The 14,417-nt window shown below is 43.1% G+C and overlaps 1 protein-coding gene across 1 annotated transcript in view; it reads left to right on the top strand.

The window, feature by feature from the left end:
* The window catches only part of TTC13 (tetratricopeptide repeat domain 13), an 81,353-nt gene that overhangs the window by 62,289 nt on the left and 4,647 nt on the right, over window positions 1–14,417 (top strand). The window contains exons 14-21 of the mRNA XM_010860529.1: window positions 593–723; window positions 1,243–1,375; window positions 1,884–1,976; window positions 4,733–4,816; window positions 5,639–5,723; window positions 9,122–9,231; window positions 11,820–11,955; window positions 13,318–13,397. Coding sequence (XP_010858831.1) covers window positions 593–723; window positions 1,243–1,375; window positions 1,884–1,976; window positions 4,733–4,816; window positions 5,639–5,723; window positions 9,122–9,231; window positions 11,820–11,955; window positions 13,318–13,397 — 852 coding nt within the window. The remainder of the gene's footprint in view (window positions 1–592; window positions 724–1,242; window positions 1,376–1,883; window positions 1,977–4,732; window positions 4,817–5,638; window positions 5,724–9,121; window positions 9,232–11,819; window positions 11,956–13,317; window positions 13,398–14,417) is intronic.

Genomic DNA, 14,417 nt, shown 5'->3' on the forward strand with positions numbered 1-14,417 from the left:
GTGTGCCTGGTTTCCTCTAGACTTCATTCCCTGTGCTCCCTCTCCGTGCCTTTTCCCTCTGACAGCTGTGCTGTGTTCTCACAGCGCCCAGGAGTCCTAGTGAATTACTGAACCCAGGGGGATCTTGGAGACCCCAACACAGCCTGTAACTTAAAATTGCAGGCTTTGTTAGAAAACTTTTAGCAGGTTGACAGTTAAACAATAGTAGTCATATACACACTCAAGTACTCTTGGCGTAATATAACTTGGAGCCCAAGTAGGGGATGGACGTACTGTTGGGGTTGATTGGTTACTTGTCAGAAGAGGCAGTCCATGCAGGTTATGTGTTCTGGAGCAGTTTACCAAGTAATTAGTTGATTGCAAACTAGTTACCAGCATTACTAACAAGCATGTGACAGTCAGTGTGCACACACTGTCAGAAAAAGTCCCTTTAACTTGTGTCTGGTTGGGTACTGAGCACTGAAATAAAGATGATGTGGTCAGAATTTTCTCAATTATGGTTCCACTGGAGGAAATGACTGCTTTTCAAATGAAGTTGGATAAGCGCTATTTGTTGTAAAAGTCTTCATCGTGTACGTAACGTTTCTTCCAGAGATGTGTTACATCAGAATTTTGAGAGTTACAAGCCTGAGGTCCAGGAGTTGATTTGTGTGGCTGATCGTTTGGGATCCCTGATGCAATACGAAACACCTGGTTTCCTGCCAAACAAGAGAATACACAGAGGTATTTTAAAACGATCTGAAAATGGAGCAAGGATTGTTAAACTGTGTTGTACTTTTGCAAAGAATCATTTGTTGTGCTTACTCAAAATCTCCATGTGGTAAGAACAGAAATGAGTAGATTCATTCATACTGAGTTCTGAGAGAAGAATGCTTCTGGCTTTGGCTCTTACGCTGTTGCTTTGGGGTAGGTGTAGAATGCAGATCATCAGTTATTGCTTTAAGTCAGACAGCTCATCCACCAGAGCCATCCCCTTCCTATAGGGTGAGGAGGGATTTGAACCTCAGTTCCTTCAGGATTGAGAGGAGACAAGGCTGCAGTTGTCTCCAGTTTCCTCTAATAGAGCTGAGTTTTAGTCAGGCTGTCATGATGGTAATGCATCTCTGGTCTTGTTGAATTTCCAATACTTGTGATTCTCTTTCAATATAATGATTCCTGAATTGTTTATTGAGTTGTTGGTGAAGATCATTCCCTCTAAAGGGTACTTACAAACTCTGTTTCCCCCATATTTCCTTCTTTTAGCCATGGGTTTGGCAGCATTAGAAGTCATGCAAGCTGTACAGCGTACCTGGACGAATTCAAAGGTTCGAATGAATGGGAAAACACGGCTGATGCAGTGGAGAGACATGTTTGACATCGCAGTAAAATGGAGACGGTAACTGGCATTTAAATGAAAATAAACCAGAAGTCGAATCAATGTAATGTAATGTTAAGCCTCCTCTAGTTAGCAGATTCTGAATCTGTTTTATTAACTAATGTGTGTGCGTGTGCATTCAGTCACGTCTGACTCTTTGTGACCCCCATGGACTGTAGCCTGCTAGAGTCCTCTGTCCATGGGATTTTCCGGGCAAGAATACTAGAGTGGGTTGCCATTTCCTTCTCCTTTATTAACTAATAATAGATCTTATAAGTTATGTTTCCTGCTGTTATTCATTTTCATGAGAAAAACACTGCTCTGCTGGTAAACCTGCACTGACTTTTTACTTGGTCCAGTTGGAATATCTTTGGAATTTGCAGGTTTGTGTTTCATGTTTTTAGATGTAATGGACCGAGAAGTTGTTTTCTCCCCACTTTCACAAAGACTTGTACGTGTTTTATTTTAATGCTTTTGAACATTTCTAGGTTTTATAAGGTCTTCATTTTTAATAAGCCCTATTTTGTAGGATTGCTGACCCAGACCAACCAGTGCTGTGGTTGGATCAAATGCCAGCACGAAGTCTCAGCAGAGGTTTTAACAATCACATCAATTTAATCAGGTATGAACATTCTGTTTATCTTTCCTGTTTTCGTAGCAGGTTTTTTTTCTGTTAGTTTTGGCTGGGCTGGGTCTTTGCTGCTACGTGCAGACTGTCTCGAGTTGTGCTGCGTGGGCTTCTCGTTGTAGTGAGAAGTGGCTTCTCGTTGCAGAGCACAGGCTCTAGGTGCGCGGACTTCAGTCGTCGCGGCGTGAGGGCTCAATAGCTGTGGCTCTTGGACTTAGTTGCCCTGAGGCGTGTGGGATCTTCCCAGACCAGAGGTCAAACCCCGTCCCCGCATCGGCAGGCTGATTCTTAACAACTGGACCACCCGGGAAGTCCAAGGAGATTATCTTAAATGATCAATTTACAGAGACTGCAAGCAACCCATTTCTCCTTTCTTGGTGACTTTTGGACACAAATTAGCCCTGTACCTGCAGGGTCCTGCCTGTGTTCTTTTGAGCTGGCCTGGTTGCAAAAAGAAATGTTGTACCCTTTTCCAATCTCTTTGATGCAGAGCTCAGTTGAAGGGTAGAACGCCAGATTTTTGCCTAGACGTCCACCTTTGAATGGTCCTAAATTATCATAGAAAGTACTTAGATGAATGACATTACGTTACCATTATATTATATACTTATAATATTGTGGCTCAAAGAATTCTTGTAGTGAGGGAAAGGCTTCCCCCTTGAGCCACCCTGCAACACACAAAGGGTTTGGTTTAAAGGCACTGGGCGCTAAGCTGCCTTCCTGGGAGGTTGAGCAGGTTAACTGGAGAGCTTTTGTTTTGTCCAGAGGCTTCTGGAAAGTCAGGGGTATGGGTGAAGTGCTCACCCTGTTATTCCACCCTCTTAATAAATGATGAGCAAATATTAAAGAGCAACAGCTCCAAGGGGACCCACTGGATTTAATTTTAGCTACATTTTACAAATATGGTAGTTTTGTCACATTTAAAATGCTTCTAATTCCAGAAGCCTGAATCAAGAAAATATTCTACTATACAACTTCAACAGTTGAGTTTAATGGAAATGTTATTAGGATATTTATTGTTTTAATTTCTAGAAAATACATTTCCTTTCCCCTGTGACTTGTATATTCATGTTTCTTACAGAATAATCTGTGACATTTACAGGTAGACTCAACTAGCTTTAACTGAAGGCCACTCTCCACGTGCTGAGCTGCATGGTGGTGAAGTACAGCTCCTGACTTCAGAAGACTCCTAGCTTAGTGAGGGAGGCAGACCAGTGAGCTGCCATGTAATGCTGCTCTTGTGTACAGGATGCCAGGCGTCCCAGTCCAGCCTCAGGTGATGCTGTTTGGATAGATGGAAAACAGAGGTGGATGAGGCATGAACAACTGCCCTCCCCCTCAACCCCGACACCAGTGAGTTAGGCATGGTCAGGGAAGTACAACTGTGATTAGTTTATGGTTAAGGGACTGTCAGAAATCAACCCTAGAAAGATAGGCAGTAGCCAAAACATAAATAGCTTTTTTTCCTCAACAAATAACTAACATACCCATGCTAAGTCATTTTCTATCTGGAAATGATAGCCATTCAGAGCTCAGAAGCAGAGATGTGACCTGAACAGATTTGTACATCTGGATGATCACTTCGGCCACAGATGGAAAGGCAGCGACTTCCCTTGGAGGGATAGGGAGTGGTTAGAAAGTTGTGTAACGTTTGGGTGCACTGATGCAGAGGTCTGGAAAGCTCTGTGAAAGTGAGCCAAAGGGGACGAGTGGACACGAGAAGGCAGGGTCAGAGCACTGGTGGTGGGTTAGAAGTGGGGGTGAGTGTGCAGCTGCGGGGATGTGGTTGCCCCAGGAGGCCAGGAAGCCCCAGGGCAAAAAGCAGGTGAACACGTTTGGGAGCTGGAGTGAATTCCTTAACTCATGTTTTACACGCCAGTGGGGAGCCCAGGGAGCTGTTTCAGGGAGTAGTTGACTCTGTGTGCTCTTGGACACATGTGTCAGCGTGTTGGCTATACATGAGGTTCTGGGAGGGTTTGTTGCTGTTGTTTTTAAAATAATTTATTTATTTATTTTTGGGGCTGCACTGGGTCTTCATTGCTACAGGCTGGCTTTCTCTAGTTGCAGCAAGTGAGAGCTACTCTCGTTGCAATGCACGGAGTTTCATTGCAGTGACTTCTCTTGTTGTGGAGCACAGGCTCAGTAGTTGTGGCACACAGGCTTAGTCGGTCCGCAGCATGTGGAATCTTCCCAGACCGGGAATCAAACTTGTGTCCCCGTCATTGGCAGGTGGATTCTTATCCACTGTACCACCAGGGGAGTCTTGGGATAGTTTTGAAAATGGAGGTTGGGGTAGAAATGGGAGGAAAATACTATTTAGAGTGGTGGAGGGGATGAAGACAGCGAGTAAATTACACAGTCAGAAGGAGTATTAGCAGCTAACGCTGTCAGGAACACTGAGAACGGGAGGGGGTATATTGCTGGGAAAGGGAAGGGATTCTTAACGGTAAAGTGGCAAATAAGTCTGGGCCTCATTTCAGCACTTGAGAACTTTTCTCCCTGCTTTGGCATCTCTGGACTGAGTTTGGTACCTTTCCTCCAGAGTGCTCTGCGTTGCTGACCATCAGTTTTGCTAAGACAGGCATTTGTATCTCCCGTTCTCTGACTGCAAACAAACCAATGCCCCAAACCTCTTGGCTGCGTTATTCTCACAGCTCTCTTACTGTCCTTTTGAATTAATGTTGAAATTAGATACTATGGAACATATCTCACTGTGAAAACATTCTCAACATATATTTTTGTCTTAACAGGGGTCAGGTGATCAACATGAGATACCTGGAATATTTTGAGAAAATTCTTCATTTTATTAAAGATAGAATTCTAGTTTATCATGGGTAATCTTTCAATTTTCTTTTTCATGGTAATGGATAGATTTTATGTATTTTTCATTAGTTATATTTATGAAACTTGAAAACCACGCCTGTTGACAGACTGAACAGAATATATCACATTTTTACATAGTGTTTGGAATCATAAAGCCTTTCAAATCATTTATCAACCTTTTTAAAATAGCTTTACAAAATCCATGGACCTCAACTGAGTGTTTTTAATCTTACAGCCCTGTGGCTTTTCTAGCCTCTCTCCTGTCTTTGAATTCAGTGAAGGCAGGATATTTCTTTAAATTTCTTAATTAGGGATTAAATGATGGATTTCAGCCTTAATACTCATTCTCCCTCAACTGAGAGGCTGTGCCGTGTAGATAGGACAGTGGACAAAAGCCCGGGGAAAAAGAATTCTGAAGGTTAGTTGTCACCAAGTAAATATAAAATTGGTATAAAAGCCTAGTAGTATACTTCCATTTGAGCAACTTTAGGAATAAAAAACATATACTTCTAATTTCATAGTTGAAATAGGAGAATCAAAAGTTTTCTGACCAAGCCCAGATCCATGCATGTCCACATAGACACTGGCTGTCCATCCGTTCTGGTTTTCCCTATTTCATATCTGGACAGACTGCTGTTTCCCTCATTCTCATCTGTAGCCCAATACTTACTAGATTAAACTATTCCCTTATTTTGATACTTCGGTTGTGGTCCATCATTTTGAATATTGAGCCACTTGTAATTAAGGATTTATCTAAATTAAAGGTAATAGTGTAACTATTTACTGATTTCTGTGTTAATTTTAGTTGCTTTCTCTCTGTTTCCCCTTTAAAGAGCTAATAATCCTAAAGGACTGTTGGAAGTTAGAGAAGCTCTGGAAAAGGTCCACAAAGTGGAAGACCTCCTTCCAATTATGAAGGTAAATTTATCATCAAAATCACAGCAATTGTTTTTAGGGGAAAAAATTAGTACTCTTTGAAAGAAGAACTTTTTATCATTAGATGCATATTTGTTAATGTTATTAGTATTTTAAGTTTTATAAAGTGTGCCACTTAAAAACACTGATAAAAACACATTCTGAATAATAACCAAAATTAAAGCAGACCCTAGAAGGTAAGAAAATGCAATAAAGAAAGCAAAGTCAGTTCAACTAAAGGTTTACAGAAAGAGAAGGGGGAACATTAAGATCAGGAGGGAATGTGTATAATGGGTGATATGTCGTGAGTGATTGATTCCCTCCCTGAGAGAACAAGCATCTCAGATCAGTGTTTTAAAGCCCAGCTGTGCTCTGTTCACTGGAAACACCTGTGACAAGATGATAGTCAAAGCGTTCAAGGCTGAAAGGTAGGCCAGGCAAATGCTCCTGGAGAAAAGCAGGTGTGGCAACGTCAGTATCAGAAGGATTTGAATTCAAGATAAAGGGCCCATCAGGGGGAAATAATTATATTGTTTTAAAAGTATAATCCATTAAGAAATTAGAACTTTATGAACCTTTTCTCCAAACTACCCAAAATGTGCCCACAACAGGTACATTTGATTTTTTTCAATTAACAGTTTGACCTATAACATAAAACTTGAATAAATATTCTCCTTGTAGCTATAGTAGATAAGACTGATGTACATTAAGTAAATGATAAGACATTTCTGTGTATGACAAAGCTCACACATTTCTAAAGCATAACCAGGAGGCATCTTGTCATGGGCAAAGCCACGAGCTGGCCCCACGCCCCAGGCCCGTCTGCTCACTGGGCTGGGCCGTCACTCCTGGCTCTCCTCCAGGCTCTGTGTGCTGATGAGCCTTGTTTCTGGCCAACCTGGTTATTTTGAGGGTCTCGTGAATTGAGGTGTGGTTTTCAGTCTTCTCAAACCCCTCTTAACTCAGCAAACATGTTCAGATGGCCCCTTTACTACACTAAAATCAAATCCATAAGAATGCACATACTCAAAAAACCCCTTAGAAGGTCACCATAGTGCTCTAAAGGAGCTCTAAAAGCTAAGTCATTTATAGGCAAGAAACAGTAGGTCAGCATTCAGGCATATCTTCATGAGAAGCCACAAAGAAGTAGCCGGTTGCTTGCGCACGTGTGTAAAGTCTTGGTGAATGTGACGGCTCCAGAGGCAGCCCTGCAGCGATCTGTCATTTGGTGACTCAAGTATCATGAGCTCTGACTTTGGTGATATGGTTTTCCATAATGGTAAACCACACTTAATAGTTCTGTACAATGTACAGATATACTCTTTCCTCAGTTTATATGCTGTTTGCATTTCTAGAAAAGTCAGTGGGTATTTCAACTGTAACAGATATTTAGCGTGTGAGGGTAAAATGGAGTCTGATTCCAGGCCTAGGTAATTATTACATTACAAACAGCTTCTTCATCCACGTGCAGATCCAGCGGGAGTCATGCCCGTGTGACTGTCCCTCGCACCTCATCCTTGTAGCCACACGCTCCCCTGAATTCCCCAAATGTCCTCCAGGGGGCAGAATGGCCCCACCAAGGACTGCTGGATGCACCAGACAGAAGGAAACTGGAGCCTGACTCAGATTTTAGTCTTCAGCTTTCCAGTGGGTGTTTTCGGCATTTAAATTTACTATATTAGGCAGAATAGGGAAGCAGCTGAGGGATATTGTAACACATATATATGAAAGTGAAAAGTGAGAGTGTTAGTCACTCAGTCATGTCCCACTCTTTGTGACCCCATGGACTGTAGCCTACCAGGCTCCTCTGTCCATGGAATTCTCCGGGCAAGAATACTGGGGTGGGTTGCCATTCCCTTCACCATGGGATCTTCCCAACCCAGGGATTGAACCCGGGTCTGCTGCATTGCAGGCAAATTCCTTACTGTCTGAGCCACCAGGGAAGCCCATAGTATGTGTGTATGTCTGTGTGTGTATTAAGAAAAGCATAATGCACAAAAGGCTGCAGTTGCGTGGAGAGCTGCTAAGGGACCCAGCATCACCCCGCCACCCACCCAGTGTCTGACTTCCAATGCAAAGTCATTGCCTGTTTGGCTATATCTGGGAATGGCCATCTCACCGTGGCCTTGCACACCGTGCCTCCACGCAGGCTGGGTGTGTACTGGTGTTTCTAAAGGCACACATAGAAGTAAATAAAAATATGCCTTTGCATTTAAAGTGCTTGTTGAATGTGATGCCCTGACAGGTTCTTCTACACGATGTCCTTCTGCCAGGTTCAGAGGTACCTCAGTTCCCCTCTGGGCAGCTGGCTAGTGAATTAAGGGACTGGGTGTCATGAGGGCCTGGGCCCCTGTTTCCATGTGCAGCTCAGGCAGGACCTCACCTTGCCGCATCTCACCAACTGGGTTTCCTCACCTGTGAGATCGAGGTCGTGGCCTATCTTATAGGCATGCAGGGAGCATTAAAGAGAATTGACGCATACCCTTAAGTGTTAGCACATCCTGCCCCTAAAAGTCCTTGTCCTCATACAAAGACATCTCTTGTCTCAGCCCCTGCTGCCAGCCTTCCTGCCCACATCCACACATGTTCACCCTTTCCTGGACCTTAGTGAATGCCCACTGGTCGCTGTTTTTAGACAACCTTTTCCTCCAGTGTGTTTTGTGAAGCACAACCTCTTTCTATTTTACCGTCGATTCTCTTATTCATGTCTGCCAATCCTAAACAATATTGGCTACACTCAATAACCGAATTTGGGGAGAATGTTTCTGGAGCAATGACAACACCTATTTATTGGCTTTTCAGTTTGTCAGAAGTGTTTTAAACAGAAAGCTGTGTTCATACTCATCACCCTTAAGAGCCATTCTTACCTCTAACTCCTTTAGAATACTCTGCTTTGTTACTCTATGGTCTGCACAGTTGGGGTATGTGCGTGTGTGTGTATAAAATTCTCAGTTGACAAAATTCTGAGTACTTTTCAGACAGATAAGAGTCTACTTGGAAGAAGCACTAGCAAAAATGCATAGTGCTATTTTGAGTTGTAGGATTGAATACAGCTATCCTGCTAAGTGTCAAAGTTCCTGCCAATTAAGATGAACAAGAGAAAAGACCCAAGTGGAGCTCTTCGGAGTGAGAGTTGCCACTGAAGAAAGGCTGTGTGCATTTTGCGCTGAGGTTCTCTTCTGGCCTCTGGCAGGGGCCATGGGGAGTGTGACTTGGGCTGAGAGAGTGGATGGGGGCCTAGGGACAGGCACAGGCGTCCTGGACACTAACCGCCAGGGCAGAGGATACCATGTCTTGCGTTCTCTGAGCCTTCTAGAAACATCAAAGTCAGAGTTGGCGCCGCAGATTGGGAATTTACAATGAATCTCACTAGTAATGTGAATTTTCTTTTTCCTTGAAAGCAGTTTAATACTAAAACAAAGGATGGGTTCACTGTGAACACCAAAGTTCCCAGCCTCAAAGACCAAGGGAAGGAATATGATGGCTTCACGATTACGATTACGGGAGACAAGTACGTGCGCTTCCTAAGTGTGGGTATACAGAGGGGGGCAGGTGTCAGAAAGTGTGCAGACACCTGGTATTGCCAGAGGAGGGTGGACATTCCGGGCTTTTGCTGTCTCCTGAAATGGAGATTATCAAGGTCCAGTGTATCACTAGAACCAGCTTTTTTGAAGCTTGTTGTGAGGAAGACTTTTACCAATTAAGTGAAAAAAAGATGAGAGATTGACAGATTGAAGGCTGTTATTGGAATTTTAAATATAGTTTTAATTCATTGTGGGAGTACAAGTACGTCTCATTGAAAATTTAGAATATAGATAAGCAAAGATAAAAAATTTTAAATCATTGTTTCCTTAAAAACTGAGATTATACTGTACATATTGTTTTATAACCTGTTTCTTTTCTACTCTTGCTCTGAACATTTTCCCATACCTTATTCTTAAAAGCATTTCTAAAAATTGCCTAGTATTCTATTTTTGGAATATTATAGAGTTACTCCTACTAGTTTTTACTTGTCGTTGATCATTTAGGATGTTTTCCACTTTTTCAGCTTATATAATAGCACCAAATGAAAATTTGTGGTCATAATCATTTTATGTCCATCTGAAATCCAAACTTCACCTCGGAGCCTCCACATCCTTGAGCTTTGGTGGCATGATCTTGACCCTCCCCAGTTACTGTCCTCCCCACAACACGCATTCCTCAGTTGCTGCCCTGAGCTCCACCACATCTGCATCAAGGGTGTCTGGCAGCTCAGCGTTGGGCCCCACATCCTCTCAGCCCCTCTGCCTCCTGGTCTCTGCTTCCATGTCAGAACTCACACCAGCCTTCCGGAAGAAACACCATTTAGCAAAGATTCTGTGACTTTTCCTTTGAGGTCTCCATCTCTACCCTAAGCCACTTATCAAAGTACCTTCCCAATAAAGATGGTTCTCCTCGCATAAAAGGAATTCCAGGGTTTTCTATTGATGTAAAATTATTGTCTCCTTCCTCTTCACCCACCCATGATTCAGTTCCCAGCAGAAATGAACTACTAAGTAAGAGTACATAAATCCTTCCCCCAAACACAGCATCTTCCTCAGCTGTCTCTTTTCATCCCATTTGTTGTCAGCCTCGCTTGGGGCCTCTGACCCCCACGAGGACTCATGACTCGGATCTCCATCTCCGGTCTCCTGGGGCCTGACCAGTGCTTCAGTGGGCTCCACCCCACTGGGTGTTCCCCTGGATCCAAAAATCCCTCCCTAGTCCATACCCTGCCACTGCCTGCTGACTCCAAAATCATCTCCCCTGCCAGACAGGCAAGGCCTTTTGTAATAATGGCCTCAAACAGTGCTTCCTGCTTTACCTGAAGCACTTTGCTGCCAGAACCAGGCCTGCCACTTCAGCTGGATGACTTGTTCCCCAAGGTCACCTCCTACCTCTTGGGTCTGTTTCACTCACAGCCTCATCTTGAAGACCCAACCAAGTTCTGGCCCCTTCTCCCACAAAGCATTTTCTGTTTTCTTCCACATCTTCCAAATTAGATCAACTTTCTCCTCTGAACCTCTGATCAACTGTTACCGCCCTACGCATGGACTCATAATAATCTGTGACCTTGTTTCCCCCTCCTTTCCTTGATAAAGACAGCTGCTTTGCCTTGTTGTTCTTCATAGGATCTAAGGACTATTTTCAGCATTTTGGTACTGGTGTTATACAGTAAATACCTGTTGCATGGAACTTTTATCCTGCCCCGGGCCTCACATGGAGCTGCACATGCAGCAGAATTTTAAAAAATGAAACTGTGGAGGCCCAGAACTTGTTTTCTGTGCACAGCCCCAGCTCCTGCTCTTCTGATGTAAAAGAGTGATTGTCTGATAAAACTGAAACACATTGAAATATGTTGTACTCTGTGAAGTTATTTCCTCCTCTGTTGGCTTAAGCTCATAAAAGACGTACATATGAATCTAGAGCCTATTATACAGATTGAAGTTAAGTCAAAAGGAGAAAAACAGCTACTGTGTTTTAACACATATATATATGGAATCTAAAAAGATAGCACTGATAAACCTATTCTCAGGGCAGGAATAGAGACACAGACACAGAGAAAGGACTTGTAGACACAGCAGGGGGAGGAAGGGGTGGGACGAACTGAGAGAGCAGCACTGACATATGTACATTACCGTGTGTAAAGCAGACAGCTAGGGAGAAGCTGCCGCACAGCACAGGGAGCTCAGCTCAGTGCTCTCTGATGACCTAGAGGAGTGGGATGGGGGTGGGAGGGAGGGAGGTTCAGGATGTATGTATACTTACGGCTGACTCATGTTGTTGTATGGCAGAGGCCAGCACAACATTGTAAAGCTATTATCCTCCAATTAAAAATTAAAATTAAAAAACAAGTTTTTTTAAAAAAGTACGTACGGTTAAACTGAGCAAAATCTATTTGTGACAAAACCGCCTGCTACAAGACATGCCTCGGCAGTCTGCTCAGAAACACGTGGACACTCCTCGCATGTCCTGCCACATCAGCGAGTGCCACCTGCTGCTGCCCCACACCGCTGTCCCCGTGTTTAGCTCTGTGAATTGTATAATACATGCCTCTGACATACATTCTTGTATTTCTAGGGTTGGCAATATACTATTTTCTGTGGAAACTCAAACCACAGAAGAGAGAACACAATTATATCATGCCGAAATAGATGCACTTTATAAAGATCTAACAGCAAAAGGAAAAGTACTGATTCTCTCATCAGAATTTGGGGTAGGTTTCTGTTTGTCTTCATTTTATCCATGCTGCTATGATTCTTTTGTCCTCTTTCACTGAGATCGTACATTTATGCTTGAAATCAGCCTTAAATAACCAGGAAATACTTCTTTTAATATTCTTATAGAGACAGTTCCGTATTTAATAACTACAGAAACTGAGAGAGGGGAATGTATGTAGTTACTGTGTTATGCTATGCTATGCTAAGTCACTTCAGTCGTGTCCGACTCTGTGTGACCCCATAGATGGCAGCCCACCAGGCTCCCCCGTCCCTGGGATTCTCCAGGCAAGAACACTGGAGTGGGTTGCCATTTCCTTCTCCAATGCATGAAAGTGAAAAGTGAAAGGGAAGTCGCTCAGTCGTGTCTGACTCCCAGCGACCCCATGGACTGGAGCCTACTAGGCTCCTCCATCCGTGGGATTTTCCAGGCAAGAGTACTGGAGTGGGGTGCCATTGCTTTCTCTGAGTTACTGTGTTATATTATCATAAATTGGAGCTTTGTCAGTATTTAAGTGTATAGGTTGTCCATGATGGACGTGACTGTTTCCTGGACTGCAGGCTCCTCCACCATTGCTTTCTGATTCAACGGGGAGCTACATCCTGCTCCCCAGGAGCTACAATGTCACCTGCATGATTGTAGCTGTTACTGTGTGGAGAGTATAGGGGGTGCTCCATCCACGTTCTGGAATGGATACCCATGGCTTTTGGAAAGTTCCTTTATTTCTCTGGATTTTATTCAGTTTATACATATAATTGGAGGAGGGCATGGCAACCCACTCCAGTTTTCTTGCCTGGAGAATCCCATGGACAGAGGAGCCTGGCGGGCTACAGTTCATGGGGTCACAAAGAGTCAGACCCAACTGAAGAGATTTAGCATGCACACACATATATAATTAAGTGTATCGATCACCTAAATCTCAGTGGTGGGGGGAGGGGTGACGCTAATCAGAATCTTGGAGTAGAGAGGCCTGTAGTCTGAGAAAGTATATTCAATATTAATAAGCACTTTGTTTTATTTTAATCCTAATGTTTTTTTTGACTTTGCAAAATCCTAATTTTGACTTTGCAAATAATGTTATAGACCAAAACAGATATCTATGTTTATCAGAAAAAGTTTGCTGTTTTGAAGGCAGCTGGGAGCATACTGCTTAAAACTAAATTGTACATATACCCTTTCATTAGAAAAAAATGATGTGAAAGAGTATAATATATTCAGGGATATGAAAAGTAGGTCCTTGTAGGAGAAGAATGAAATAATCCTCTTCCTAGTAAAAGATTCTGCTGTGTCTTGTCACCTCATAAAAATGAGTTTATAATCTATTATTTAAGTTCATGAGCACATATCTTTTTTTCCCTAGGAGGCTGATGCTGTTTGCAACTTAATCTTATCCTTAGTTTATTATTTTTATAATTTAATGCCGCTCTCTCGTGGATCCAGGTGGGTGATATCCTATAATCTGACAGTTTTGTAGTGAAGAACACATGCCTTTTGCTTGCATTTGCTGTGTGGGTATGAGTACAGGTATCCTAGCAATGGCGAGAAGCCCACTTTGATTTTCCAAAGTCCACCCGAAAGTGATGTCCTTGATCTACTGCATCATCAAGGATTCTGGAAGGTAGTTCTAGTAGAAGGCTCTTGGTGTTTACAGGCTGGAGCTCATTCATTCACAAAAATGTATCCAAATCTCACTCTGTGCACACATGCTCTCACTGTGCTTTAATTCCTGGTGTTTGCCCAGACTGTTACCCTGCTGCCCCCAAATTTTGGCCATTAATTGACCTTTAGCCCTAAAGCTTAATACTTTTGCATCAGCAACCATCCCAAAGTATTATTACTGTTATAAATGAATTCTACTTAGCGAATTCATCAGGAGTCTTTCAAGTGTCGTTCAAACAAGGGTGTGTCTGTAGAGCTTTGTTTTTATTCCCTTTTGTATGGTACCATGTACAGCGAATCAGGTGAATGGTGTATGCTGTTGTTAGCACATGTTTGAATTTCAGATGTTTTGGTTAAAATCATATACTTAAGTGTCTTGATCTCTGATTAATACTTTAGAAAGTAAAACTCTCCTAAATGTGGTAGTAAGTTTTCTTGTACTATTAAAAAAGCACTGGGAGTTGGGCATAATGGGCACAGGGCGTCCACTGGTGGTGATGGATGGAAACTGGGCTGGTGGTGATCACTCTGTGGTGTAGACATGTGTGCACCTGGAACTTAGAGGTAAAAATGGCCTTGAAGTAAAATAGGAACAGAAATGTTGTACCTTAGGCACAAGTGTTATAGGAATGCTAATCTGTAACATGCAGGGGGCCTCCGTGTGCCTGTTCATCCACCGCTTGCAGGCACTGTGCACGCGTGTGTTCACGCAGCAGCTCTGGGGGCTTCTGTGTCACTTGAGAAGGAGGTCCAACTCCAGTCACCCCCGGCTCCCCCTCAGCCCCTGCACCTGTCCGGTCC

Source organism: Bison bison, unplaced genomic scaffold, assembly GCF_000754665.1.
Source record: "Bison bison bison isolate TAMUID 2011002044 unplaced genomic scaffold, Bison_UMD1.0 scf7180017864467, whole genome shotgun sequence".
Lineage (NCBI taxonomy): Eukaryota > Metazoa > Chordata > Mammalia > Artiodactyla > Bovidae > Bison > Bison bison.